Here is a 27983-nt window from a genome sequence, read left to right as displayed (position 1 = left end):
TGAATAGGCAATAACATTTTACTTACAGAAACAAGAGGCAGGTCAGATTTTGCCAGTAGGCTGTAGTTCGTTGGCCCATCAGTACCCATGACTTTTACTAACATGTATTGTATTAACATACCCATTTTTAAAAACCACATTTTAAAGCATCCATAGGGGAGGGAAGGGGAAAATTCTTCCTTATCCATGATTGCAAGATCACAGACTCCTCACTCTGCGGGAGGTATGATAAAAATCTCAAGTTTTAAAAATGCTTCAATCCTTCTTGATCGTAGACTAAAAAGCTAGGAAAGCAGCTATTACAAATGAGCTTTTGATGACAAAGTTGAGTTTTGATTCTAGAAAGCCCCAAAAGGATAGAGAAAGTGATGGCTTTTACCCTGTAATTCAGGCTAACCCACTGGCACCTGATTCACGACATGAAGAGGTTCAAGTGGATAGCTTCTCAAAATGTTTCAGTGGTAACAGTCTATGATGCTGTGTTTAACATGCAGTCACTGTAGTTTTTCCTTTGCAGATGTGCCAGTGACAGCCACACCTGTGTGAAGACAAAACACAATGAGATCATGGCCATGTTCTTTACCAGTGGAACAAGTGGATATCCGAAAATGACTGCACACACCCACAGCAGTTTTGGCTTAGGATTATCTGTAAATGGAAGGTATACTTCCACAGAAGTGCAACTTGAAGTGTCAAAACTGCAAAGATGATGACTTATGTCCTGGTCTTTTATATTTACTTTCCTATGTACATCAGGGCTACTCTTTGTTTTCCCAGGTTCTGGCTAGATTTAACACCCTCAGATGTGATGTGGAATACCTCAGATACGGGCTGGGCAAAGTCTGCCTGGAGTAGTGTTTTCTCTCCATGGATCCAGGGAGCATGTGTATTCGCACACCATTTACCCCGTTTTGAGCCAACTTCTGTCTTGCAAGTAAGCCAAAGCACAGGGAGGTCAATATTTAGAAATGCATTAAGCAGTATGGCTGACAGAACTGGTGAATAAAGCAACTTGCAGAGATCAGAGTAGACAGTATGATTTAAGATGTGTCACATCCAGAAAGTCAATAAGCCTGAAAAGATACAGTCGGCCCCCCCTGTATCTACAGGTTCTGCAGCCTGTGATTCTGCCAGCCACGTATTGAAAATATTTGGGAAGAAAAACAAAAAAACAAAATACAACAATTAAAAAAATGCAAATAAAAAATACCATGTAACAAATATATACATAGCATTTACATTGTTTTAGGCAGCATAAATAATCTAGAGATTTAAAGTTTACGGGAGGATATGCATAGGTTATATGCAAATACCACACAATTTTATATAAGGAACTTAAGCATTCCTGGAACCAATCCTGCAGACACTGAGGGATGATTCTACAAGAAACGGTAAGAATGCATTTACATTAACATTAACATAAACAATGTTTAAATTGTGCTGCGCCAACCAAAGACATTTAAGCACTTATTAAAGTTGTAGTAAGACCAAGAGTTTGCTTTTTCTAAATTGCAGACACTCTCCAAGTACCCCATTACAGTCTTCTGTTCAGCAGCAACTGTATACCGAATGCTTGTACAGAATGATATGGCCAGGTAAGAAATGTTAATAAATAGGCATTTAGTGGGCAGAGGAGAGAAGAGGAAGCTATAAAATAAAAGATCTTTCTGCCTGAAACATAGCTCCAAGCCAGTAGACACAGGATTTAGCAATTTCTCCTCTTCCTCTTTCTCCTTCTTGCCTGCATTCTGTAAATGATAATTACTGTGTCCAGGGCAGGCTCCCCCAAACAAGAAGAAAGTGAGGGTTCAGCTACATCTATAGCTCTAAGCCCAGTGGTTATGGGTAAGAAGATGGTAAATCTTTTGGATGATGGCTTTCTTTGGGCTGAGAAAATAGAGAACTTGCTTCTATTTGGAACCTTATCCCAGCAGATAGAAAAGAGGATTCAAATGCTGATTCCATTTGAAACGGTGCATTGGTAATCCGAAAAGAAAAACAACCCCTGTTTCTCTTTGTTTTGTCTATTTGTTTGTTTTTTGTTTTGTTTTATTTCAATAGGGTTTGGGGGAACAGGTAGTGTTTGGTTACATGAATAAGTTCTTTAGTGGTGATTTCTGAGATTTTGGTGCACCCATCATGCAAGCAGTATACACTGTACCCAATGTGTAGTCTTTTATCCCTCACCCACCTCCCACCCTTATCCCAGAGTCCCCACAGTCCATTATATCATTTTTATGCTTTTGCATCCTCATAACTCAGCTCCCAGCAACCACTATTTTACTATATTCACAACACTCAATACTCCTGGTCTCCAGATGTAAGGGATCTTTTCCCACACATTGACCAATTCTCCAACATCAATATGACATTATCTCCCTGGAGGCAGCATCATATCCCACAGGTTAATGACTCAGTCCCACAAGGCTGTTTCCCATTTCAAATGGTAATCACAAATCCAGGCTGTCAGCTGCGCATATGACCAAATGGCTATAAATCAGAGGTTCCCATGACCCTTCCTTGGGTTTAGTAATTTGTCATGATGGCTCACAGAATGCAGGAAAACACTTACTTACATTTCCCGGCTTATTATAAAAGATATGATAAAAGTTACAGATGAATAGCTAGCCAGATGAAGAGGTACATAGGGTGAGGTCCACAAGGTCCCAAGTGCAGCAGCTTCTGTCCCTGTGGAGTGGGGGTGCACTACCTTTCTGGCACGTGGTGCTCTCCAAACCTCATATTTCAGGGATTTTTTTTTTTTGGAGGCTCCATTATGTAGGCATGATTGATTATTAAGTCAATCTCCAGCTCTTCTCCTTTCCCTGAAGAATGGGGGTGAGGCTGAAAGTGCCAAGCTTCTATTCCTGGCTTGGCCTTTCTGGTGACCAACCCCTATATGGGAGCCCCATTGAGAGTCACCTCATGAGAACAAAAGACAATTCTATCACCCAGGAAATTCCATGGAATTTAGAAGCTCTGTGTCAGGAACTACAGTCAAAGGCAAAATATTAGAACAAAAGATACTCCTAGCACACCCATCACTTGGGAAATTACAAAGGTTTTAGACGCTCTGGGCCAGGAACCCAGGATGAAGACCCAGTACAGGTTGAGTATCCCTTATCCAAAATGCTTGAGACCAGAAGTCTTTTGGATTTCAGATTGTTTTGGATTTTGGAATATTTGCATTACACTGGTTGGGCTGCCCTAATCCACAAACATGAAACCCGAAATCCTCCAATGAGTATTTCCTTTGAGCATCATGTCAGTGCTAAAAAAGTTTCAGATGTTGGAGCACTTTGGATTTAGAATTTTCAGATTAAAGATACTCAACATCTATGTATTTCTTGTTATAGCACATATCACGGGTAAATATATTTAAATTGATGTTATTTAATTATCGAATAGGAAATAATTCGCCTGCCTTAAAAGTCAAAAGGTATAAAAAAAATACACAGTGAAAGGGTTTGCTTCAAACCTTGTCCCCAGTGACCCAGTCCTCTTCCATGGAGGCAAACTGAGTTTCCAGTTTCTTGTCTATTCTCCCTGAAAATACACAAACTAATACACATGTGTTCTCCCCTTCTCTATTTTTTTTTTTTTTTTTTTTTTTGAGACGGAGTCTTGCTCTGTCGCCCAGGCTGGAGTGCAGTGGCACAATCTCAGCTCACTGCAACCTCTGCCTCCTGTTCAAGCAATTCTCCTGGCTCAGCCACCTGAGCATCTAGGATTACAGGTGTGCACAACCATGCCTGGCTACTTTTTGTATTTTTGGTGGAGATGGGGTTCTGCCATGTTGGCCAGGCAGGTCTCGAACTCCTGACATCAGGTGATCCACCCACCTCTGCCTCCCAAAGTGCTGGGATTACAGGCGTGAGCCACCACACCTGGCCTCCCCTTCTCTGTTATAAACATAAATGGGATCACAAGATTCACACAGTTCTGCACCTTGCTTTTTTCCCCTAACAATACATTCTGGCACTGTGTTGTGCAATATGGTAGCCACTAACCACAGATAGTTATTTCAATATAAATATTAATTAAATAAAATTAAAAATTCAATCCCTCAGTTATACTAGTCCTGTTTCAAGTGTTCAATATTCATATAGGGCTACCATATACTGTAGTGGGTACAGTAGATTACAGAGTACTTCCATCATGACAGAAAGTTCTATTGGACAGCACTGTCCAAGAGCTTCCTCATTTTTTATAACTGCATAGTATTCCATTGTATAAATATCCCACCATCAGTTTAACCAAACAATTGGTAAACTTTTCATTGCTGATTTAAAGTGTTATCATGGTGCTCGCTTCAGCAGCACATACACTAAGATTGGAATGATACAGAGCAGATTACCATGGCCTCTTCATAAGGATGACATGCAAATTTTTGAAGCAGTCCATGAAAACATAAAAATGAAAACAAAATAAAATAAAATGTTATTATGGGGTACCTTCCCTAAGAACAGAATGACTTTCTTTGTAATAAATTACACCTCCACCCCAAAACGGGGGGTGAAGAAAAACTAGTATTTGGGATGTTCTAATATCATTCTATGATATTAGAATGATTTATCTTTTAATATTTTTATTTTTAATTTGTGTAGGTGCGTAGTAGATGTATCTATTTATGGGGTAAAATGGTTTGTTTTGTGCCAGGGAGAGGAATTAAAAAGCAACTAAAACATTTTATATTGAAGTTCATAAGAAATAATCCTTAATTTTCACTTCTCTCCATTTTTCCTCCTAAATCTAACTTATCTGGTTTTCTGAGAAGCTATAAGTTTAAAAGCTTAAAGCACTGTGTGAGTGCTGGGGAACCAATCACCCCTGATGTGACTGAAAAATGGAGAAACAAGACGGGCCTAGATATCTACGAAGGATATGGACAGACTGAAACGGTACCTGACCTCACTGAAAAGACATAGCTGGACTCCATTTAGTCAGATGAATAAAAACCAAAGTGTCCACTGTCTCCTTACGATTATTTGAGGGATAAGAGTTGAGTGGTTAGAAAATGTTTAAAAAACAATGCTTGCAAGAACCTAACTGCAAAAAAGCTCTGTTAACAGATAGCTGTTTAAATAGCCATTCACTGACAAACACCACTGTTAATGGATCAGAGTAAGGGCAATTACAATTTTTTTTTAATGAAATAATACTGGATCTACTGAAAGAAAGAATTCCTCCCAATGTGATAGGGAAGTATCTTATTTAGAGCTGCCTCGAAACGGAAAATGCTGAGCTCCTTGCTGCCTGAAATATTAAGAGTTTGCTGGACAGCTCCTTAGCAACAATACTCTAAAAAGGATTTTTTTTTTTTTTTTTTTTTTTTTGAGACGGAGTCTCGCTCTGTCGCCCAGGCTGGAGTGCAGTGGCCAGATCTCAGCTCACTGCAAGCTGCGCCTCCCGGGTTTACACCATTTTCCTGCCTCAGCCTCCCGAGTAGCTGGGACTACAGGCGCCCACCACCTCGCCCGGCTAGTTTTTTGTATTTTTTTTTAGTAGAGAAGGGGTTTCACCATGTTAGCCAGGATGGTCTCAATCTCCTGACCTCGTGATCCTTCCGTCTCGGCCTCCCAAAGTGCTGGGATTACAGCCTTGAGCCACCGCGCCCGGCCTAAAAAGGATTTTTTAAAGAGCTCATAGATATAAGGAATAAGAAATTCTAGAGGAAATGAATGAAATAAGAACAAAAAAATGAAATAACAATAAATAATGAAATGGGAAAAAAGAACAACAGTGGTTATTTTGTGCAAGAGGGAGGAGTAAGATGAAATAGATAAGAGAAAGGTTGAAAAAACTTTTCACAATGTGTCTTTATAATGCTTCAATTTATGAACCATGATAATGTATCACCTGGTAAAAAATGAAAATATCAAAAATAAAAACAAAAATTGAAAAATTCATGAACTAGAAATAGCATAGCAAGTATCATGCTAATACAAATGCAAATGTTAGCATACTCATGTTTTGATAAATATGGATATATGAGTAATTATTCTTATAACTATATTTTATACATATGCATGTATTTATATGTTGTTTATCACTACATTCCATGAGAGTATAGTGTTCATTCTGAGCTTAGTTCATAGTAAGTGTTCAATAAATAATTTGTTGAATGAATGCATGATAGATGAATAAATTTTAAGTGACTTGTAATGTTATCTTACTTTTTCTTCTTCTTCTTAACTAGGTGCTAATCTGTGGAAATTTTAAGGGAATGAAAATTAAACCTGGCTCAATGGGAAAACCTTCTCCTGCTTTTGATGTTAAGGTTTGCACATCCCCTTCCAGAAGAATGCTTAACAACCCAATCTGTACACTATCTACCTACCGCTTACCCCCCATATAAACTCTCTTCGTTATGATGGTGATTCCATTTTACTTCCATGATACTTTAATTTTTATTAATAGATGAAAATGAGTTAGAAATGTTAGCTTATTGGTCTCCATTATTTTGCAGATACCTATATTGTACTATACAGTTCTTTTTTTTTTTTTTTTTTTTTTTTTTTTTTTGGGGGGTTTTTCTTTAAAAAAAAAAAAAAAAAAAAAAAAAAAAGAAATCTTTGCCACAACCAACTCTGTGGAGCTCTCCCCCTATGTTTCCTTCTAGGATTTTTTAGAGNTTTTTTTGAGACGGAGTCTCGCTCTGTCGCCCAGGCTGGAGTGCAGTGGCCGGATCTCAGCTCACTGCAAGCTCCGCCTCCCGGGTTCCCGCCATTCTCCTGCCTCAGCCTCCCGAGTAGCTGGGACTACAGGCGCCCACAACCGCGCCCGGCTAATTTTTTGTATTTTTAGTAGAGACGAGGTTTCACCGTGGTCTCGATCTCCTGACCTTGTGATCCGCCCGCCTCGGCCTCCCAAAGTGCTGGGATTACAGGCGTGAACTATACAGTTCTAAGCATTTAATTAATGTTAACCCATTAGGCTGGACGCAGTGGCTCACGCCTTTAATCCCAACACTTCGGGAGGCCAAGGCAGGAGCATCGCTTGAGCCCAGGAGTTCAAGAATGAAGAGGTGGCTTGCCCCTCCACACCTGTGGGTGTTTCTCGTTAGGTGGAACGAGAGACTTGAGAAAAGAAATAAGACACAGAGACAAAGTATAGAGAAAGAAAAGCGGGGGCCCAGGGGACCCGCGCTCAGCTTACAGAGGACCCACGCCGGCACCGGTCTCTGAGTTCCCTTAGTATTTACTATAGATAATTATCTTTACCATCTTAAAGATAAGGGAGTGGCAGGACAATAGGATCATTTTTAGGGAGGAAATCAGCAGTAAGACATAAGAACAAGGATCTCTGTGACATGAATAAGTTTAAAGGAAAATCCTGTGCCTTGAGATAAACCTTTTAGCAGCATTGTTTCATCCTATCACATGGGGATAAACCTTGGACAATACCTAGCTTTTCTAGGAACAAAGACACACCCTGCACGCCCAAAATCCATTAAACCTTGAGTTACCACAGCACATGTCTCTTGCAAGGACAAGGTTGGGGGTAGAGTCACAGATTAACAGCATCTCAAATACAGAACAAAATGGAGTCTCTTATGTCTATAGACACAGTAACAGGCTGATCTCTTTCTTTTCCCCACAAAGAACAGCCTGGGCAACAATGTGAGACTTTGTCTCTACAAAAAAATATAAAAAACTAGCCAGGTGTGGTAGTATGTGCCTGTGGTCCCAGCTACTCAGAAGGCTGAGACAGGAGGATTGCTTGAGTCTGGGAGCTTGGGGCTGCAGTGAGCCATGATCACACTACTGCACTCCAACCTGGGCCACAGAGCAAGACTTTGTCTCTAAATAAATAAATATTAACCCATTGAATTTCCAGAAGAAACCCTATGAGAAGCATACTAATATTAGAACCATTTTACAAATGAGGCACAAAGAGGTAAAAGAACTTACCAGAGGTCACACAGCTAATAGCTGCTAGAGTCGGGCTTCAATCCCAAATAGTCTGGTTCCAATATCTGCACTCTAAGCCACAACACAACACTGTCCTCTCAGGCGAGGTAGGTCAAGACCTTCTGAGGAGGTCAACTAGGCCCAAAGAGGCTTCAGTTTACAGTGGCTGCAGCACTTTCCCTCTCTGCTCCCAAGCCTGCCTGGCCATTTCCAGTCTTTCTGTATCCACTGCCATTGCTACCACCCGATGCCTAGGAGGCATTCCAATTCCCCATCAGCAAACTTTATATAGGATTAAAATTGTTCTCTGATCAACCCAGCTTCAAAGCTGGGTGTAGCCAAAGGAACTTACGCTAATTTAGATACTCCTCAACTTATGGTAGTGTTATGTCCCAAAATAAAGTCATCATAAGTTGAAAACATCCTAAGTCACAAATGCATGGCTGACTGGAAACTGTGACTTACTGTTGCTGCCCAGCATCTAGAGAGAAGGACGGTTTCAACTGAATGGTTATCTCTTTCACACCATTGTAAAGTTGGGAAATAGTAGGTTCAACCCATCTTAATTCAGAGACCCATCTGTACATTAAGAGAGAGCAAAAGCAGCAAAAATATGGATGAATTAACAGAGTACAGCTCTTAGATAAATGTTTCCCAAGCTTATTTGATCATAAACATCATATGGATATGTATTAAAAATACTAATTATCAGGCCCCTGGAGAGACCAATTCAATAGATTTGGAGTGGGACTCTGGAATCTGAAATCTTGTGATTTTAACAAGCACCTCCAGGTCGTTTTTAGGATCAAGTAAGTTTGAGAGAGTTTAGATGAACTTCATTGCTGTTGTAACTTTTTATAGAATAAACCCGATCCTGGGTCCTTTCTCTCACTTTAACCTTGCTATGGGAACCTTGTCTCAAGATAGATAGCCTAGTGGTTCAACTGTATCTCTGCTATTCACTAGCTGAGTGTCTGTGGGTACACTGTTAAAGCTCTCTAAGTTCCAGTTTCCTATTTTGTAAAGCTGGGACTAGAGGGACCAATCTGTCTGTTTGCCTGGGACTTATCTGGTTTTAGCACTTAAGGCAATACATCATGAAGAACCAATCCCCCACAACCCCTCACCACTTCAGTCCCCAGATGGTTGGTAACCCAAATAATAACAGAACTGATTTCATAGGTTTCTTGTGATGATTAAAGAAGACAATATGTTTAAAGAGCATATCAGAATGCTTAGTATGTAATGAAGAGCCAAAAGATGGGTGCTGTTATTTACCTCTCCCTCACATTCCTCTTTGAAAAGCTTCTCTAAGAAAAATTGGTAGGAGAGCCCTAGTTGCATTCCATAAACAGGCTTAACAATAGTTTGTTGGTTAACAGGCTACCTTAGGTTGAAGAAAGAAATATTGATAATTAAGCACGCTCATGTCTGCATTACAGGGAAGTTGATATGTAACACAGCAATGTTCTTTTTCTTCCTCCCTTAATAGCAATTCCCAATATGCATGGCTATCAGGGTCTTACAGGCACAGCTGTACTCACAGTGATCCCAACTGCAAGGTACCCCCACGTGTTCCACATTAAGTTGAGCCCAGTGGTTTTCTAGAGCAGCTATCTTTGAATGCAAATATGATGAGACAGAGAGGAAAACAGTACTCTGCCTGCATCCCCACTCATTTTTAACTCTTTCCACGGGCCGTTATTACTGGGCTTCTTGTTCCTTAGCTAAGAGCATCTGCAGTAACATTCTGGCATCTGGGGATGTGTTCCAACAAGGTGAATATTCCTACAGCTTCAAAGCCCAACCTTTATACTCTTCTTTGTGTGCTTTTAAATACTCATAATTTTCATGTTTAAACATTTTAAGACCCTATGAACAATGAGGAACATGATTCTCCCCAGACACAGAAGATTTTTTGTATATTCCCATCTATTAAAATCTGTGATAAGTACCTGGAACTTTTAAAATACTTCCTTTCCGTCAATAATTCCTTCATACCTGGAACCACATATTTCTTTAGATCACTGGGTGGGAATTTATATTTTTTTTATTTGCAAGAGCTTAAAGAGAAGTTTTTACACTTAGAATTCCTTTGCCATTTAAGTTTCTCAATCAGCACATAAGCCCCTTTCCTTTTGGAAAGTGCTAGATAAGTATTATACTTATTCTCCATGCAGGCCACACCTCAGGTTTGAAGGTATCTGGAAAACATATATAAAAGCAGAATTTTGATACTTAGAAACAGCTAAAAGTCATTTAGAGCAAATTCTGATATATAAAATCAGCAATCAACTTGAGAAATGCTAATCTGATTTTTTTAAATTGGATTAAACTCTCTGGAGGCATTGCACAGAGGAATGTAATGATTAAAAGCATATGACCTGGAGTGTAAGTGGTGAGATTTGGATTCCAGCTCAATCATGCACAGTGTTAAACGCTCTGCACCTCAGTTTCCTCATGTGTAAAATGGGCATAAAAGTTCTAACCATATAGGGCTACAGTAAGGAATAGGTACATGTAAAGTACTTAAAGGTTTAGCATTGATTACTTAGCATGTAGTAAGTACTTAAGAAATGCTAGTTACTGTTAGACACTTCAGGGAATGATGAGGATTGGAGAGAGGGTAAGAGAGCAAGGCTGTGGCTTACTCAGCATTGTCAACCAGAGAATATTCCCCTTTTCCTGTTTACTTATATTGGGCTTCCGAAGTAAGGTTCTGTAGGTTCCACAGCTAAACAAAGTTTGAAAACCAGTAATGAAGACATTTATTTATCAAAAGGAAAAGATAAGACCTAGTACTAAATGATAAAAACAGGTTGACAAAACTGTATATTACAAAGCAATCCTGTTTTTCTTTTTTTTCTTTTTTTTTTGGAAATGGAGTTTCACTCGTTGCCCAGGCTGGAGTGCAATGGCATGATCTCGGCTCACTGCAACCTCCCCCTCCTGGGTTCAAGCAATTCTCCCGCTCAGCCTCCCAAGTGGCTGGGATTACAGGTGCCCGCTACCACGCCTGGCTAATTTTTCTATTTTTAGTAGAGATGAGGTTTCACCATGTTGGTCAGGCTGGTCTTGAACTGCTGACCTCAGGCGATCCACCCACCTCGGCCTCCAAAGTGCTGGGATTACAGGTGTGAGCCATCGCGCCCAGCCAGCAATCCTATTTTTCTATTTGTCTACATTGTCTCAAAGGATATTACCAAAACTAGATTATTGCTGGATGGTAAAATTTAAAAAAAAAAATTTTATCCTTCTTTCACATGTTCATAACCTGTATTTAATATTTTATGCAATAATAATTTAAATAAATATATCTCTCTTAGGAATTTAAAGTATATTTAAAATGTTTTTTGGGCCAGGTGCAGTGGCTCATGCCTATAATCCCAGCACTTTGGGAGGCCAAGGCTGGAGTATCACTTGAAACTGGGAACCAGCCTGGGAAACATAACAAGACCCTCACCCTACAAAAAATAAAAATAAACATTAGCTGAGCATAATGGCATGTGCTTATAGCCCCAGCTACTTGGGAAGCTGAGGTGTGAGGACTGTTTGAGACCAGGAGTTTGATGCAGCAGTGAGTTATAAGCTATGATTGCACCACTGCACTCCAGCCTGGGTGACAAAGTGAGACCTTGTCTCATACACACAAAATTTTTTTTTAAGTCTTCGTTTTTAAATGGCAAAAGCCAAAACAAACCTTGCAAAGTTAATATTTAAGCTGTGACATTAAACAAAAATTTCCTTAAATAAATCGTTCTATTTTATCCTAGATTGTAGATGTAAATGGCAATGTTCTACCTCCTGGACAAGAAGGAGATATTGGCATTCAAGTTCTACCTAACCGACCATTTGGCCTTTTTGCTCATTATGCAGTAAGTGACTTACTAAATAATCTCTTATTTTCTATTTTATTTCTCAAGTGCTTGGTAACGATCCCTGTTTGCCACAAAACATACCTAGGATAGATACTTGATCCTTTCTTGACAGATTGGTTGTCCTGAATAGTAATCCCAAAGACAAGAAATTGAAGAAATACCCAAATTCTTGCTGAAGAAAAGCATGCTGGTCTCCTGAGGCTAGATCACTGTTCCAGGTCCATGAAGGCAAGAGGAAGGGACCCTAGAAAGAAGATGGCCTCTTATCATCCCATGATCCTCTCATTTATCAAACAAAACCCGCTCATTTTCCTGAAATCCAAGTAGTGCTCTTTCTTTTCAGGAAGAGTGAGAGGGACAGGGGATGCGGGGGTGGTGGGATTAAGCAAATGTCTTTCACAAGAGGCTTTCTAAACTCCTTACTGTTTGCAAGAATATTTTCATCTCTAATCACAGTATACAAATTAGAGCAAAGTCTCTATCATATAGTAAAAGATCCAGATGCTACTTGCCCATGTATTTTATATAATTTAACAGTATCTTGTTCATTTTTCTTATGTCAGACTTGCAGAACCAGTTCTATTATTGTGTAAAAGAAAACAAAACACAAAAACAAAACAAACCTGTCTGCTCTTTATTAGGTGTCAGTGCTTTCTTTTGACTCCGAGTATTTACTTCTCTCTTTTCCTGCCAGCATTATATATTAATCAGTTAGCAAAAGACTTAATTTAGTTTACTCCTCTGAGCTCCTGCAATATTTATTTTGTAATCTAAGAAAAATCTTAAGATGGAAACATGCCTAATCTTTGTAACTGTAGTTTACCTTTCTTCTGTTGGGCTAGCTCCATGCTGGAATTTCATCCTTATTTTCACATTCTATCTCTTCCTAACTCTAATGCTTCTCAAAGGAGCCAAACTTTTCTGCTTCCTTGAACATTTAAAAATCCAACTGAGGGCCGGGAGTGGTGGCTCATGCCTGTAATCTCAGCACTTTGGGAGGCTGAGGTGGGCGGATCACTTGAGGTAAGGAGTTTAACACCAGCCTGGTCAACATGGGGAAACTCCATCTCTGCGAAAATATACAAAAATTAGCCAGGCGTGGTGGTGCACATCTATGGTCCCAGCTACTTGGGAGGCTGAGGCAGGAGAATTGCTTGAACCTGGGAGGCAGAGGTTGCAGTGAGCCAAGATCGTACTACTGCACTTCAGCCTGGGTGATAGAATGAGACTCTGTCTCGGGGAGAAAAAAAAAAAAATTCCAGTTGACCAGAGGAGTTGGATTCACAATAATAACAAAATGCTATTTGCTTTGCAGGATGATCCTTCAAAAACAGCTTCAACTCTACGAGGCAATTTCTATATCACTGGGGACAGAGGGTATATGGATGAAGATGGGTATTTTTGGTTTGTTGCAAGATCAGATGATATCATATTATCCTCTGGGTAATTTTCTTTTCCATATGTGCATATTGTCTGTGTTAACTGGTGATCAGTGTTCTAGAGTGAACCTGTCACTCACCCGTATATATTCCTGCCATGTGTGTTTCTAGTTATCGAATTGGACCATTTGAGGTAGAAAATGCCCTGAATGAACACCCTTCAGTTGCAGAGTCAGCTGTTGTCAGCAGCCCAGACCCCATCAGAGGAGAGGTAAAAGAACTGATTCATGTCAACTTTATAATTTGTTGGCAATTTAACACATACTTACGAACAGTAGCTCAATGAAACAGAATTAACCAAATGATTCATTCACTAAATATGCAAGTCAGATAGAAATACGCTAGTCAGAAAGAACTGCTACAAAATAAGATTGAATTATGAGTTGTAGCTCTGATCCTAACAGACAAACAAACAAAATAAGGCTGAAAATATGTACTAGAAAGAATTTGAATTCCTTCCATGGTGGACTAGGGCAAAGATGGTGTGAATGTCAGGCTCACACCAGGATGGGGTGACCAAAGGCAGCTGGATAGGATAAAGTTGTTACCCAGAAGGTCTGGAAACCAACAAGGTCCCTGGTGTAGTGAGGGAGAATGGGCTGGCATCAGATGTCAGAAGTGGGAACCAGAGGCCAGAACTGAGGTAACCATAAGCAGTCTGGGTAGGTAAATAAGTAGAGGTTTCAGGAAGTAAACTCTGAATAACACTGGAGTCCTGAAAGCCCATTCCTATTGGCGCTGACCACACAGTATTTTGGCTTGAAAGTACCATGCCAGGCAGCCTCCTGTGTTTTGCCTGTATGTCTACAACATGCCTCTAGGGTTTCTCTAGGCGAGTTACGAGTTCCCACAAGTATTTCTTCAATCCATGTCACTTCTAACACTGAACCCAAGTTTTGAAGATGATATTCATGTCACTACAAATCCAGAACTTTCTGTACCATGTATTCAAGCTCCTTATCTCAATTCCTAGGTATAGGGCTTCAAGCACAGGGCACAGGGCAGAGTTAGAAGGTATCCAATCTCGGGGATGAAATAGGTCCTCAAGTTTAAGGCAGGCTGGGCATAGTGGCTCACACCTGTAATCCTAGCACTTTGGGAGGCTGAGGTGGGTGGATCACCTGAGGTCAGGAGTTTGAGACTAGCCTGGTCAACATGGTGAAACCCTGTCTCCACTAAAAATACAAAAATTACCCAGGCATGGTGGCGCATGCCTGTAATCCCTGCTACTTGGGAGGCTGAGGCAGGAGAATCACTTGGACCCAGGACGGGGAGGTTGCAGTGAGCCAAGATTGTGCCACTGCGCTCCAGCCTGGGTAACAGAACGAGACTCCGTCTCAAAAAAATAAAAATAAAAAATAAAAAAGTTTAAGGTAAAAATGGGAGATGTACATGTTACAGTGGAGGGTGGATCTCCCCCAGGAATGATTCCCCTAACTGATCTTTGATGCCAGAAGATACCCTGTAAGTCCTCCTGGATGGCCCAAAGTTGTTCCAGATATAGCCCAGTGGCTGGGAATTGGTAGTTTGTCAAGTTGCTAGGATAACAATCGCTATTTACTGTGAAAGGATATATTCCAGGCAGCTAAGGGCAGGGGAAACAGTCAGTGATTACTGGCTTGTCTCTTTGCCCTGAACACCACCGGCAAGGTTTCACGAGTCTTAGCTCTTCCTGTACCTCTCCCCTACCATCAGTCATCATCAGTTTTACCCACCTCAACAGGTGCTTACTTGGGACAGGATGGTAGCTGAGCCTTTCGGAAGAGGGTTGGCTTGGCAGCCACTTGATATCCTAGAGTACAGTATAGAAAAGATCTATAAGTGGGTTGTGGGCCCCTCACAGCTCTGGGGTCTTGGCATAGGGCTTGGATTAGTCAGAGTGAGGGGGAAAGTGTGGCCAGTTTCCCAACAGTGGTGGGCTGCAGCATTTCCTGGTAGAAGATGTGAGTGGGTGTCTCAAATGAGGTGTGCATGAACAAAACGGCCATGTGCTCCGTGCCTCCCTTTCTGCTGCCAGGCCTATTCTAGCTGGGTTAGGTCCTTCTCCAGGCTGGGTCTTGCCAGGCAGGGTAATTGGGTAGCAAGTTCCAGAATTGATTAAAAAGAATATTTGGATCTGAAATACCATTTTAACATTGGAACGTGAAATAAAGACTTGAGGAATATTTGTGTAGATCACTAGGTTCTTAAATTTTTGGGATCACATACCTCTTTGAGAATTTGAAGAAAACCATAGGCCACTGTTAAGACTTATGCAATGATGGAAATGTTCTATATTTGCACCATCCAATGTGATAGCCATGCATGGCTATCAATCACTTGAAATGTGGCTAGTGTGACTGAGAGTATTTAATCTTACTTAATTTTAATTGATTTAAATTGAAATAGCCACACGTGGCTAGTGGCTATCATATTGAATGGCACAGCCATAGACTTTTCTCAGAAAACTACAAGATTTTGCAGAATTTCAGAGAGATTTGAAGCCCACTTACGCATTCCGGGTTAAAAAATAAGACCCAGGCTGGGCGCGGTGGCTCAAGCCTGTAATCCCAGCACTTTGGGAGGCCGAGACGGGTGGATCACGAGGTCAGGAGATCGAGACCATCCTGGCTAACGTGGTGAAACCCTGTCTCTACTAAAAAAATACAAAAAACTAGCTGGGCGGGGTGGCGGGCGCCTGTAGTCCCAGCTACTCGGGAGCCTGAGGCAGGAGAATGGTGTGAACCTGGGAGGCGGAGCTTGCAGTGAGCTGAGATCTGGCCACTGCACTCCAGCCTGGGCAACAGAGCGAGACTCCGTCTCAAAAAAAAAAAAAAAAAAAAGACCCAAACTTCTTGTAATTCTACGACTACAACTAAGAGCTAATGTTTTTGATGACTATGTGCCAGGCATTATACATCTATGCTAATTCATTTAATCATCATAATCTCTTTTACAGAGAAGGAAACTGAGGCACAAAGAGATTACCTAACTTGTCCAACATTACATAACAAACTGTGACTTGAACCCAGCTGTTCTGACTTCAGAGTTCATATTATTACCCATGTTAGGTTGTTCCTTGTTAATTTAACATTTTCTGTAGTAGTTTAAAAATATAAAGGAGACTTTATCCAAGTTGTAGGAATCGTCAATATGTGAACCAGTATTGCAGTTTTTAAAATAATTTACCTTTGAATGACTCACTTATAACAAGCATAATTTTTTAATTTGTAAAAATGTTAATGCAGCATTATAAAATTTTGACATTTTATAAAATGTCAAACAATGAATGGAACAAAATTATATCCATAGACACACACAGACACAAGGGTTCACAACTGCCCCATGATACATGTAAATTAAAAATGTTCAAGTGTTGTTGTTATTTTTTCCTTTTTTTTCTTAGAGACAAAGTCTCACTCTGTTGCCCAGGCTGCTCTCGAACTCCTGGGCTCAGGCAATCCTCCTACCTCGGCCTCCCAAATGTTGGGAGTACAGGCGTGACCCACTGCGCCTGGCCACAAGGGTTTCGGGTAAAGACAAAAATGGGTAATTGCTCATAAAATGTCAAATTGCCCACTAGTGAACAGTTTTCCATATGTGAAAAAAATTGTAACTTCAAGTCTGTTTCTCACCAAATGGCTGTCCTAATTTGTTTCAAATAATTCCTTTTCAATCAAACCTTTACTCCCAGATCAGTGGATAGGAAATGTTGCCAGCTTATCTTTAAATAGGATTTCAGGCACTTAAGTGCAGGATATTTAATCATAAAAAAGCTTCAGGGGACTCTTCCGGAACTGTGCCTACAGGGAAGCATCATTGCATAGCCAGCTGTGGGCTGGTAATCTGGCTTTGGAGGTACATACTGGTTGATGCACCTAGACTCATGCCTCTAGGGAAGGCAGTAAATGGCAGTCCTGGTAGTGCCCTAGGAGAGAAAATGACAGGACTCTAAATTTACCTGAAAGGGGGCTATGAGGGATGGCCTATCTTTCTGTCTTCTCCATTACAGGTCCAAAAACTAGGCAGAGTTTTCAAAACATTTCTAGGAAGGATAAAATTTGGAGAACAGGATTTGTAAGCATAAAGTAATAATGTCTTTCTTGGCTTCTACCAGTTAAAGGCCACCATGATTTCTACTCTTGTTCCTAAGGGCCATGGAAATGGATCAGAACAATAAAAAAGTGGCTGCTGGAATCTTCACAGCCTTGTATAAAGACTGCATGTTCTCTGTGAACTGTTCCCTTCAACAAAGACATGGCAAACTTGGCGTGACTACTGTTTATAAGTAATCCCCATGCTGAGGGCTAGGCTGGACCAGGCTGGGTTGTTATAGGGGTCCCAGAGGCTCTCCTGTATTAGGTACAGACCAGGAAATGTGTGAATTAACTGGCTGGCTTAAGAGCACAGATCTGGGATCAAACTTTATTAAAACACACTGGCCCACCCCACCAGGCATGTAGATTCTCAGAGCAAGCACACAAGACATACTAAAACATACAAATGCATAACTCATTTTCCTGGTGTTTCAAATATTTATTTTAGGTAGTAAAGGCTTTTATTGTTCTAAATCCTGATTACAAGTCACATGATCAAGAACAACTAATAAAGGAGATTCAGGAGCATGTTAAAAAAACTACAGCACCTTACAAATATCCCAGAAAGGTAGGCATCCTAATTATAACAAATATTTGCTCAGTGTTATGGAAAATTTCAACTGTTTATTTTTACATTTTAATGAATATTTTCTTCACACATGCTACACCACATGTCCCAAACTGAACTGATGACATATGGGTAAAAATCAGAATCTTTGAGATTAAAATGAAACCCTGAACCTATTTTGTTTGATCCTTTGGCTTACTGGACTTGCAGTAAATACTTAATATCAAGACAAGTTTCCTAACAATACCCTTTTCCCTATTTTGGTTTTACCCAAAACCCATTCCAAAGACTATTCTAATTCTTCCACCTGGAATTCATTATCAAACTGCTATATAATTGGCTTTATGTAAAGATAAAAATTTCCAGGCTAATTTTCTTCCTCTTGATGCCAACAGGTAGAATTTATTCAAGAGCTGCCAAAGACTATCAGTGGGAAGACAAAAAGAAATGAACTGAGAAAGAAAGAATGGAAGACAATTTAAATTTGTTTCATTAATTACCATATCTATAAAACAAACATAGTATCTGTCAATCTCTAGAAACCACAGGATGATGGAGACGTGATAAAAACTGTGGTAGTATGCTTAGAAACTATTGATTTAAAATATCTTGTGGTTATGATATCAGAGGCTAAATTTTGAAATAAAATATTTGGCAAATTCCTCCACATTAGTGTCAATGTTCCTATCATTTCTTAATATAAAAATGTCATCAATTGCTGGTTTTTAAATGTATAGTATAGAAGCAGTTTCTGAACCAAATCTCTGCTACATAGATTTTCAAACTTTAGTTGACTAATTATTTTGATATGTTGATATACAAATCAGAACCAATGTTCAAGCCGTGAAATAAAACTAAAGAACTTATAAAAGTTTTTAGAAAAATATAAAATATCAGAAGATTATGATAATTCTCAAAGTACAAGAATCTACCTGAAAATAGACCAGGGATTTTTATTAGTCACATTTTTTGCAAATAATTTAAAAATAGTTTAAAACTTGTTTCAAGGTCTAACTATAAAAGAAGGATCATATACTATTGTTGCTTATTATATGTAATAAATACTGTTTACAAAAGATTACATTTGTGGTTCCTGAAGAAAGTATGATAAATTCAGTAAACATTAATATATAAAATAAAAATAAAATAGTGTAAGATGTTATCAGAATACTCATGTTTGGAAATTCAAGGAACAATTAGGATTCATACATGAAAGGTTATCAATTCCTCATTGAAGGCCTGAGTCTCAAAGAATTTTTGGTGGAAATACTTAAATTTCTGTCACAAATATGGCTCATTTCTGGTGAATTAAATGTGACTCCCCCTGTGGAATGAGATGGAACCATGCTGTTGGCTCTTTCCTTTTGAAGTGTTTGTTCCCATTTGAAATAACCACAGCATTTTCTGTTTTCTTGGTATTTCCCAACAGGGCAACAATAGAAGACTTTCCCGTGGTTTGGTCCATTATTAGAAACAACAAGTCTCTTAGATCTTCGACCACACTTGCATAAGGGAGGTGTCATTTTCCCACTCTTCCAAGGCTCTTGTAGGTTAACTGTAGAAGTTAATATAGGTGGGAGATGCTTCCAGGAAGAACTTCTTACTGAGGAGCAATCAGATGATGTAGGCTTTTCTTCATGAATAGTGAAGGGTTGTTTTTTTGCTGGTGGGAAAGCTTGGGGACTGCGTGGATTCCTTTTGGTACCACCTGAAAGAAGAGAATGTTTCCCCAAAACTAAAGGATGAGACATACTGGCATTAACTCTGTTGAAGGTACCTGATTTGTGTTCAGGTAACTTAAAGGCAGAAATATCTGAACCTGGATCTTTGGCTTCTTTTACATTATAAATAGTGGTGTGAGGACTCTTGTACACAATAGAGTTAGAAGTCTCAGATTTTTTAGGAGTTTCCTCTATGTCTCCAGAGTTTTCCTGACTTGGCATTTCCAATTCTTTCAAAACCATTAATCCTTCTCCAGAATTAAATGAAATCTCTAAGTCTGAGTCACTAATGGGAACTGTACAGTCTATGTTTTTCTTAGGCTGAGACGCTGGCAGTAAAACCACATCCTCCCAATCAGCCAACATAGGTAAACTGTCCAGAGTAGAGCTCATTTCCAAATCAGAAACATGATGAACAGTTGGAATGGTGGTAGAAACAAGTACCAATTCTGAACCAACTGTTGAAGACTTAAATTTGGTATTAAATGCAAGATGCTCATTTTTTCCTTGCTTTTGCATATAGATAGGTGAATTCAAGGTAGGAGACTGCAACTGCCCCAGAGAAGTAGAGGACTTAGTATTAAAAACAGATAAGCAACTTTTGACATTGTGAAGACTTGCTTTTACATTGTTCTTTACTTGTAATTGATCCTGTTGTGCCTTTATAGGAGAATTTGCACAAATTGACTTCATTTGAACTTTTTCATGAGGATTTATTGTATTTTTAGGCTCATTATTATATATGCTGGGACCCTGGATGCTAATGGTACAGGCAGACATTTCTTCAACTTGATTTATATTCAAATTTCTGGCCAGAATGCTGGAATTCTTAGTGGGAACCTATGATTTCACAGACAAATGCAATAGCTTTAGAAACTCTGCATTCATAATTTCTTCAGTATACAGTTTATGACAAGAAAAGGAAATGTCATTGATTTATAAATGACTGCACACATTAAATCTACATTTCAAAGAATGTATGACTGTTTATGAAGTTTGAGATGACAGAATAAAGAGGCAAGACACTACTAACCTTGTTCAACGATCTTGTAATTTTCATTACACAACCATCTCTGATCATTTTCCAAGCAAGAAGGGCAGTATTCCAAGAATCGTCCAACCCTGAGGATATAGATATCAAACACTGAATTTAGTGGTACTAGTACTATTTCCTTAGTACTAAAGAAATAACATTAAAAAAAACACCACTTGTGCAGAAACTGGAACATAGTTTTAGTTTTATGACCCTCTACTAATTTTAATAATGATAAACTGGTCTTGGAAGTGGAAGGCTATGGCAGCATTACCAATGAAAGACAAGCTCATCCACATTTATAGAGGATATGAAAATGTATTAGACAATCTCCAAAAATGTGGCCAACGTTCCGTAGGAACCAGGATTTGTGAATAATCTAATAGTCTTGTTCAGTTTTTTCACTAGTCCATTCTATTATTTGAGCACTTGTTTAATCTCCATTTGATTTGGCCCTTTCTTTTCATTCTTTTTAGCAACTAGAAAGCCACTAGATGGCAGTGTATCTTACAGTAGTTTATGAAAGTGGTAATTTGAAAGTCTTAGAAAACACAATGTGAATTGTTTAGGAGCTTTTTTTTTAGGCTGAAGATCTCCTTTACTAATGACATTACCAAAAAATGAAATTCATATGAAATATTTTTAAAAAGTCAAATGGCTTACATAATTTTTAATTTATACTAACCAGAATGTTCTCGTCCTGAGAATTCTATTCCTACTTCCTGCAAGGCACCACTTAGTCCTTTTGGTTTTCTCCTATAGAAAAGCTAAACAAATAAAAGAAGATATATCTAAAAATATATTACTATTTTAAAGGCTATGTATTAACTACTTTTCATAATTTTTAGTTCTATTAGATTTAGAGTGTGCTCATTTTTGTGTGTTGTTTTTAAATACTTTAAGAAATGCACTTATGTGACCAGTGCAAAAGAAAATATCTTATTTGTAGAAACCCATGCCCATGTGTAGGATAACAGTTAATCATTTTTCAATAGAAAAAAGTAAACATGCCCCAATTTTTGACCGTTACCTTGTAAGTTGCTCTGAGATCAATCCAAGAATTTAAAAACACAGGTTTTAACAGCTGTTTTCTTTTACACTCATACTCCAGGCAAACCCCCAAGTCCCAGTCTGCATTAGGTACATTAAAATAGAACAAAGTCAACGATGCCAGCACTTTTTACCTATGCTGCCACCATTTACAAATAGAATGCTGTAAGATCATATAAAATAGAACAGTAAGATTTCATTGCTCTGCTAATATCTAAAAATTATTCGCTTCATATAACTTACTATTAACAAGTTAGGATTGATGACTAAATTTCAAAATGATTTCTTAAACACCCAGTAAAACCTTATTTCAGAAAGAAGAGTAAGATGTTAAATTATAAGGACTATATTTTCTATATTCCAGGAAAATATTAATGTTATTGAGAAATGAAACATTTTGTAGTAACTGTAAACCAAATATGACTATCAATGCTATGCTATCAATAACACAGTATTACTATCAATGACTATTAACAGCAATGCTCTAACACAGTCATACAAAAAACCTACTTTAAATGGCTCATTTTTTTTTCTTTTAAGTGTCAAAGCATAAAAGCAAAGGATGTTGAGCTGATGAAGACTCTAGAAAAGAGCATGATAAGAGTGTTCACTAAATCATCTTTGCTTAATTCATAATAGTGGAACTCTAAAAAGATTTTTTATTTTAAGTTCAGGCTTAATATTTTAAGGTATTCCAAAAGGTTAATTTAAAAAATACATATGAATTTACTTTTCTTGGCTAATATCTGCTAGGCATTTAAACTTTTCATCCTAGCCCAGAAGATTAACAAATATAATTCTAGGTTAGCAAGTATAAAACTAGAAAGAAAGAATCACACAGTGGTAATGCTACCCATTTGTGATTAATAGGTATAACTTATTTTTTACCTGACCAAGTAACAAATGCACATAATTTTACTTCAGAAGTAGAAGGCTCTGAAACCCCAGTAGCAAAAATAATGTTCTTCTGTTGCTGAATCTTATGAATCCATTTACAGAACTGAGATAAGCAAATCTTCAGAGGGACTCCTTCATCAACTTGAGCCTGAGTAGAGTCACAAAAGCTGAATTCAACAATCAAATTCCATGATTATTTAGCATGTTTTATAACTGTGGAGAAAGATTAATGGTTTTAAAAGAATCAGAAATGCCAAGTCATGAAAACACAGTGTACTGTGGGAAGATATAACAAAGTGGTTCTAACTGGAGAAGAGTTTATTTAGTGGAAAGAGGTAAAAACACATGGGAAAGAAATTATATAGAACCCACCAAGGTAAGAAAGATTAGATTGATAAAAACTAAAATCACAGGGAAATATGATCATTAAGCCCAGACTGACAGAAATGAAAGACAAATTTGAGTCACTTAATTTCCATAAAATCAATTTGATCCTCATTTTTATAACACTATTCTTCCTTTGCTTTTTATTTATTTATTTAATTAAAAAAAAAATTTTTTTTTGAGACAAGGTCTTGCTTTGTTGCCCAGGGTGGAGTGCAGTGGCAAGATCTCAGCTCACTGCAACCTCCACCTCCTGGGTTCAAGTGAGTCTCCTGCCTCAGCCTCCCAAGTAGTTGGAATCACAGGTGTGTAACACCATGCCTGGCTAATTTTTGTATTTTTAGTAGAGACGGGGTTTTGCCAAGTTGGCCAGGCTGGTCTCAAACTCCTGACCTCAGGTGATCCACCCACCTTGGCCTCCCAAAGTGCTGGGATTACAGGCATGTTCCTTTGCTTTTTAAATCGAGTCCTGAGGTGGCTCACGCCTATAATCCCAGCACCTTGGGGGGCCAAGGTGGGCAGATCACTTGAGGTCAGGAGTTCGAGACCAGCCTGGCCAACATGGCGAAACCCTGTCTCTACTAAAAATATAAAAATTAGCCAGGTGTGGTGGCATGTACCTATAGTCCCAGTTACTGAGGAAGCTGAGGCATGAGAATTGCTGGAACCCAGGAAGCAGAGGTTGCAATGAACTCAGCCACCTTACTCCAGCCTGGCCAACAGAGTATGACTTTGTCTGAAAAATAAATAAATAAATACATAAATCGAGTCTTGAATCTAGAATAACACTAATCTTATTTATTTATTTACTTATTTATTTATTTATTTTCAGAGACAAGGTCTGTTGCCCAGGATAGACTGAGATTATACCTCCCTGCAGCCTCAAACTCCTGGACTCAAGTGGTCCTCCCACCTCAGCCTCAGCCTCCCAAGTAGCTGGGACCACAGGCACATGCCACGAAGTCAGGCTAAATTTTCTTTTCTTTTTTTTTTTGGTAGGGATGGAGTTCTCACTATGTTGTCTAGGTTGGTCTCAAACTCCTGGCCTCAAGCAATTCTCGAACAGCAGCCTGCAAAGTGCTGGGATTACAGGCATAAGCCATCATGCCTAACACTAAATAAATCTAATTCCAAATGGTATAATAGCTTTTATTTTCTTTTTGAAACTGACCTCTGAATTTGAAGATTTGCATCATACCTGCTTTATGCCTGTCAATTCCATGCAAAATTCTGAAAGAATTGGATGTTCCTGAGGTTGAACATAAGCCTGGAACTCAGATTCAATCTGTCCAGTTGCTGTGTTCAGCAACACTGCTGGAAATTCAACTAAATGAAAGAATAATCAATTGACAGTTGAATAAATAATTTTTAAATTAATCCTGTAATCATCCTAAATTAAACATGTTACCATTTTAATTAAACAACCAGTTTTCAGTAAAAGCATACTAAAATGACCAAAGCAGTATGACATAAAGGTTATAATAAAGTTATGCTAAAGAATAAATCAAAATATTGAAGTCATAAGCATGTTGTCTTAAAAGAAAACTCAATATATTAAATATAAAAACCATATTGAATATAAAATTTACTTTTTTTGCAAAGGTTTTTTTTTTCAGTTTCTATGCCATTGAGGTGTTGTATGTAATATAAAACAACTATTTTATATAATAACACATTTAGGTATTTGGGATTTTGCTCTTCTTTATTCAACACAGGTTTTACATTAAATTACCAATGCACAGACCATCCTGTTTTCTTAAACTCTTGGCTGATTTATATCTATAAACTTTAAAGTGACTCATCTAGTGCCAGCTTTGGCCATTCGTAGCCCAGACTTACTTATTTCCTGGCTATGGTGGCGCTTCCCATCATTCCAGCATGTCGATTCAAAATCAATGACAATTAAGTAGTCAAACAACTGCTCTGCAAAAGATCAAGTTGTTCTTATGCTTTACCAGTGCTGAAAATGCAAAGCTACAAAACGCAAAGAAACTAAGCATACTACTCACTGGATTTGCTTCTTCCTAGATTTCCATTTGCTGGAGCAATTGACTTTCTCCTAATTAATCCAAGCTGCCTAAAAATGTGAAGCAATCCAAATATGATCAACAAACTCATTCACACTCCTGTTTGAATAGGCTACCAGACTAATGGTACTGGGCAAGAATCTCATTATTTATTGTGACTGAGGGGAAATTGAACTGGACTTTGGGTTTACCTGCATAGGCCTCGAAAGTATATATTTGCAAATTAGGCTAATTTGTTGGTTTTGTTTTTGAGACAGGGTCTTGCTCTGTCACCTAGGTTGCAGTGCAGTGGTATGATCACTGCTCACTGCAGCCTCAGTCTCCTGGGCTCAAGCAATCCTCCCACCACAATCTCCTGACTAAGACTATAGGCGCGTGCCACCATGGCCCACTAGCTTTAATTTTTTTTCTTCTTTTTTTTTCTTTTTTTGTAAAGACAGGGTCTCACTATGTTGCTCAGGCTCATCTCAAACTCCTGGGCTCCAGCGATCCTCCCACCTTAGCCTCTCAAAGTGCTGGGATTATAGGCCTAAGCCACTGTGTCCAGCCAATTTACACTAATTTTATGTTACCCTTATTTTATAGTAATACTGAGGAACTTATTTGAGTTCCTACAATCATTTGATTGTACAGGTAAAAATGCACTGAAAATCTTATTTTTCCCCCTGCGTTTTTTAAGCTCTTGCTATGTGTACAATGCAGTTTTAAGAAGACAAGACAATGTAGGACATGGTTCAGTCTTCCAGCTTAAAAATCTGGGTAAAGAAACAAAAGATAGGGCCAGAAAAAGTAGTTCATGCCTGTAATCCCAGCACTCTGGGAGGCCAAGGCAGGTGGATTGCTTGAGCTCCAGAGTTCGAGACCAGCCTGAGCAACATGGTGAAACCCCGTCTCTATAAAAATTATAAAACCTAGCTGGGGCACGATGGTGCACACCTGTAGTGCCAACTACTCAGGAGGCTAAGGTGGGAGGATTGCTTGAGCCCGGGAGGTGGAGACTGCAGTGAGCCGAGATCATGCCACTGCACTCCAGCATGGGCAACAGAGTCAGATCCTGTCTCAAAAAAATTAATTAAATAAATAAAATAAAGAAGAAAAAAAGAGACGAGCTTACTGAGGTCTTAAGTGCAAGTAAAACAAACTACTTGGTATTAGTAGGTAGAGTTTTAACTAGGCAGACACCTCCTATAGTTTTCTGTGTTTAAGAGAGGGAAGTGCCAGGATTTGGGAACAATAAATATCATTTATTAATTGCTTACTACATAGCAGGTACTAAACTAAGATGACAGCCTCTTTTAATCCTCAGCAAGTGTAGTAGCTAGAAACTTTTCCTACCTATATTTTAAGGATGAGAAAACTGATTCTTAATTTGCCAAGGAACACAGCTTTGGTATGTGAACCCAAGACTGTCCAATTCTGAAGCTCATGCTATTTGCTAATATATTACATCCTTCTAGTAATCAGAAATATGCACAGCACGTCCAGGAATCAGGGAGGACACAATGATTCACATTGTGAATTAAAAGGATCACTAGGCCAGGCACGGTGGCTCACACCTATAACCCCAGCACTTTGGGAGGCCTAGGCGGGTGGATCACCTGAAGTCGGGAGTTCGAGACCAGCCTGACCAACATAAAGAAACCCCGTGTCTACCAAAAATACAAAATTAGCCGGGCGTAGTGGCACAAGCCTGTAATCCCAGCTACTTGGGAGGCTGAGGCAAGAGAATCACTTGAACCCGGGAGGCAGAGGTTGTGGGGAGCTGAGATAGCACCAGAGCACTCCAGCCTAGGCAACAAGAGCAAAACTCCGTGTCAAAAAATAAATAAATAAATAAAGATCACTAGAAAATGGGTTTGTAAAAAGTAAAGTAGAGGTTCCTCTTCAAAGACTTCCTTCCCCGTCTAATTAGGAATAAATAGTAACTTCTCTTAGAGCAAAATTTATTCAAAGACCTGTGATAACATTCTTAAATATCTGATAGCCATAATAAAGAAATCAATGTATTTTATGTGCTTAGCTCCCACAATTTAGCCTAAATATTTGCCCTGGCATGCTTATACTGGTCCAATCAAACATTAGGTCATAGCCTGTTCCTCTTCCTTATTTAAAAGTGTTGTTACCTTTCTCAGCATTCCAACAAGTTACTTCCTCCTTCCTTTGTTCTCCTCTACCTTTGCCTCTTCTAAAAAGTTCTAAGTTGCTAGTCAATCCGGACAAACACTGAATGTGAGGTCCCGTTCCAGCCAATGGAAACCAGACACAGCAGTAGGGTGGACGCGCCACGTTATAAATGACCCTGTCTCCTTTATTCAGTGCAGTCTCCTGGCAAAACTGCTGGCACGTGTACCCTTTCTGCAGGAAGTAAAAATGACCTTACTAAATAAATTAAATTTAAGTTCAAGTTCTATTTCTTTACAGCACCGAGGAACGAGCATTTCAAACAGGTTGAACACCTTGATGGGTTCAGGGTGGCCTGCCTGAGACCTCCAACTAGTCTGCAGGGCACTGTCACGTCCAGTCGTTTCCCGAGGCCTAAAATGGGTAGGCACTGGCTCAAGGCCACACAGTCAAGACCCCAGGGTTTGTAGGCCTCCTCCTGTCACCCTCGGGTAGAAGGCGGCCCAAGGCTGAAGACCGAGGTCCAGGGAGGCGCCTTTCCAACCATGCCAGGGAGGGCAGGTCGCAGACGCCGGGGCTGCAGGTAATGGAGGCCGTCACCGCAGATGCCACCTGCCGTGCCCTGCTCTGCCGCCCACGCCAGCGCCGAACCCGTAGCTACCCGCCCCCCACCCGTGACCCCCTCGAGTACCGCGCGAGCCGCTTCGTCGCCATTCCCAACACTCCCTGCTGTTCCAAGTCCAGCTGCCGGAAGTCGCTCGACTTCTACTTCCGGTCCGTTCAAACCGCCCGCGAGGCTGAGAGGGCGGTTGTTGTTGGCGGCTGTGGCTAAGGTGGGGACAGCCTCTGCTCTCCGCCCGGCTTCTCTTCTGCGTT

General features: G+C 39.4%; 3 protein-coding genes and 1 non-coding gene across 7 annotated transcripts in view; 3 read left to right on the top strand and 1 right to left on the bottom strand.

Moving 5' to 3' along the window:
* Positions 1 to 18541, top strand: part of ACSM3 (acyl-CoA synthetase medium chain family member 3) — a 35795-nt gene extending 17254 nt beyond the window's left edge. The window contains exons 5-14 of the mRNA XM_025371500.1: positions 518 to 661; positions 778 to 934; positions 1516 to 1595; positions 4778 to 4901; positions 6200 to 6280; positions 11687 to 11788; positions 13107 to 13234; positions 13342 to 13441; positions 17755 to 17874; positions 18270 to 18541. Coding sequence (XP_025227285.1) covers positions 518 to 661; positions 778 to 934; positions 1516 to 1595; positions 4778 to 4901; positions 6200 to 6280; positions 11687 to 11788; positions 13107 to 13234; positions 13342 to 13441; positions 17755 to 17874; positions 18270 to 18356 — 1123 coding nt within the window. The 3' untranslated portion in view covers positions 18357 to 18541. The remainder of the gene's footprint in view (positions 1 to 517; positions 662 to 777; positions 935 to 1515; positions 1596 to 4777; positions 4902 to 6199; positions 6281 to 11686; positions 11789 to 13106; positions 13235 to 13341; positions 13442 to 17754; positions 17875 to 18269) is intronic.
* ERI2 (ERI1 exoribonuclease family member 2) lies at positions 1 to 27861 on the bottom strand. 4 transcript variants are annotated; one of them, XM_025371498.1, is made up of 11 exons: positions 27799 to 27861; positions 24969 to 25036; positions 24799 to 24882; positions 24158 to 24285; positions 22567 to 22723; positions 21659 to 21759; positions 21314 to 21395; positions 20629 to 20717; positions 11953 to 12035; positions 10570 to 10647; positions 1 to 539 (listed from the first exon to the last, which is right to left on the bottom strand). In XM_025371498.1, the coding sequence occupies exons 1-11, from the start codon at positions 27819 to 27821 to the stop codon at positions 470 to 472; spliced, it is 963 nt and encodes a 320-aa protein (XP_025227283.1). In that variant the 5' UTR covers positions 27822 to 27861; the 3' UTR covers positions 1 to 469. The 4 variants fall into 4 exon arrangements, with proteins under 4 accessions (XP_025227283.1, XP_025227282.1, XP_025227281.1 ...); XM_025371497.1 differs by lacking the exons at positions 1 to 539; positions 10570 to 10647; positions 11953 to 12035 and adding exons at positions 17725 to 20435; positions 27110 to 27341 and having other exon boundaries at positions 27799 to 27836; XM_025371496.1 differs by lacking the exons at positions 1 to 539; positions 10570 to 10647; positions 11953 to 12035 and adding an exon at positions 17725 to 20435.
* LOC112614938 lies at positions 4304 to 4410 on the top strand. The gene has a single exon (XR_003117233.1). It is a non-coding gene; the product is annotated as a U6 spliceosomal RNA (small nuclear RNA).
* REXO5 (RNA exonuclease 5) overlaps positions 27117 to 27983 on the top strand; it is a 44787-nt gene continuing 43920 nt past the window's right edge. The window contains exon 1 of the mRNA XM_025371495.1: positions 27117 to 27881. Coding sequence (XP_025227280.1) covers positions 27713 to 27881 — 169 coding nt within the window. The 5' untranslated portion in view covers positions 27117 to 27712. The remainder of the gene's footprint in view (positions 27882 to 27983) is intronic.

The sequence above is a fragment of the Theropithecus gelada genome, chromosome 20 (genome assembly GCF_003255815.1).
Source record: "Theropithecus gelada isolate Dixy chromosome 20, Tgel_1.0, whole genome shotgun sequence".
Lineage (NCBI taxonomy): Eukaryota > Metazoa > Chordata > Mammalia > Primates > Cercopithecidae > Theropithecus > Theropithecus gelada.
The sequence above is the reverse complement of the archived record's forward strand: the minus strand, read 5'-3'. Positions and strand labels throughout refer to the sequence as shown.

Bases quoted from the DNA above. Each gene is read 5' to 3' on its own strand.
- ERI2 (XM_025371496.1), bottom strand. From the start codon at position 27,821: ATGGCGACGAAGCGGCTCGCGCG. The intron at 24,883-24,968 runs GTGAGTAGTATG...GATCTTTTGCAG, and splicing joins TCTAGGAAGAAGCAAATCCA to AGCAGTTGTTTGACTACTTA. The intron at 21,396-21,658 runs GTAACGGTCAAA...TTATTTGTTTAG, and splicing joins ATCTCAGAGCAACTTACAAG to CTTTTCTATAGGAGAAAACC.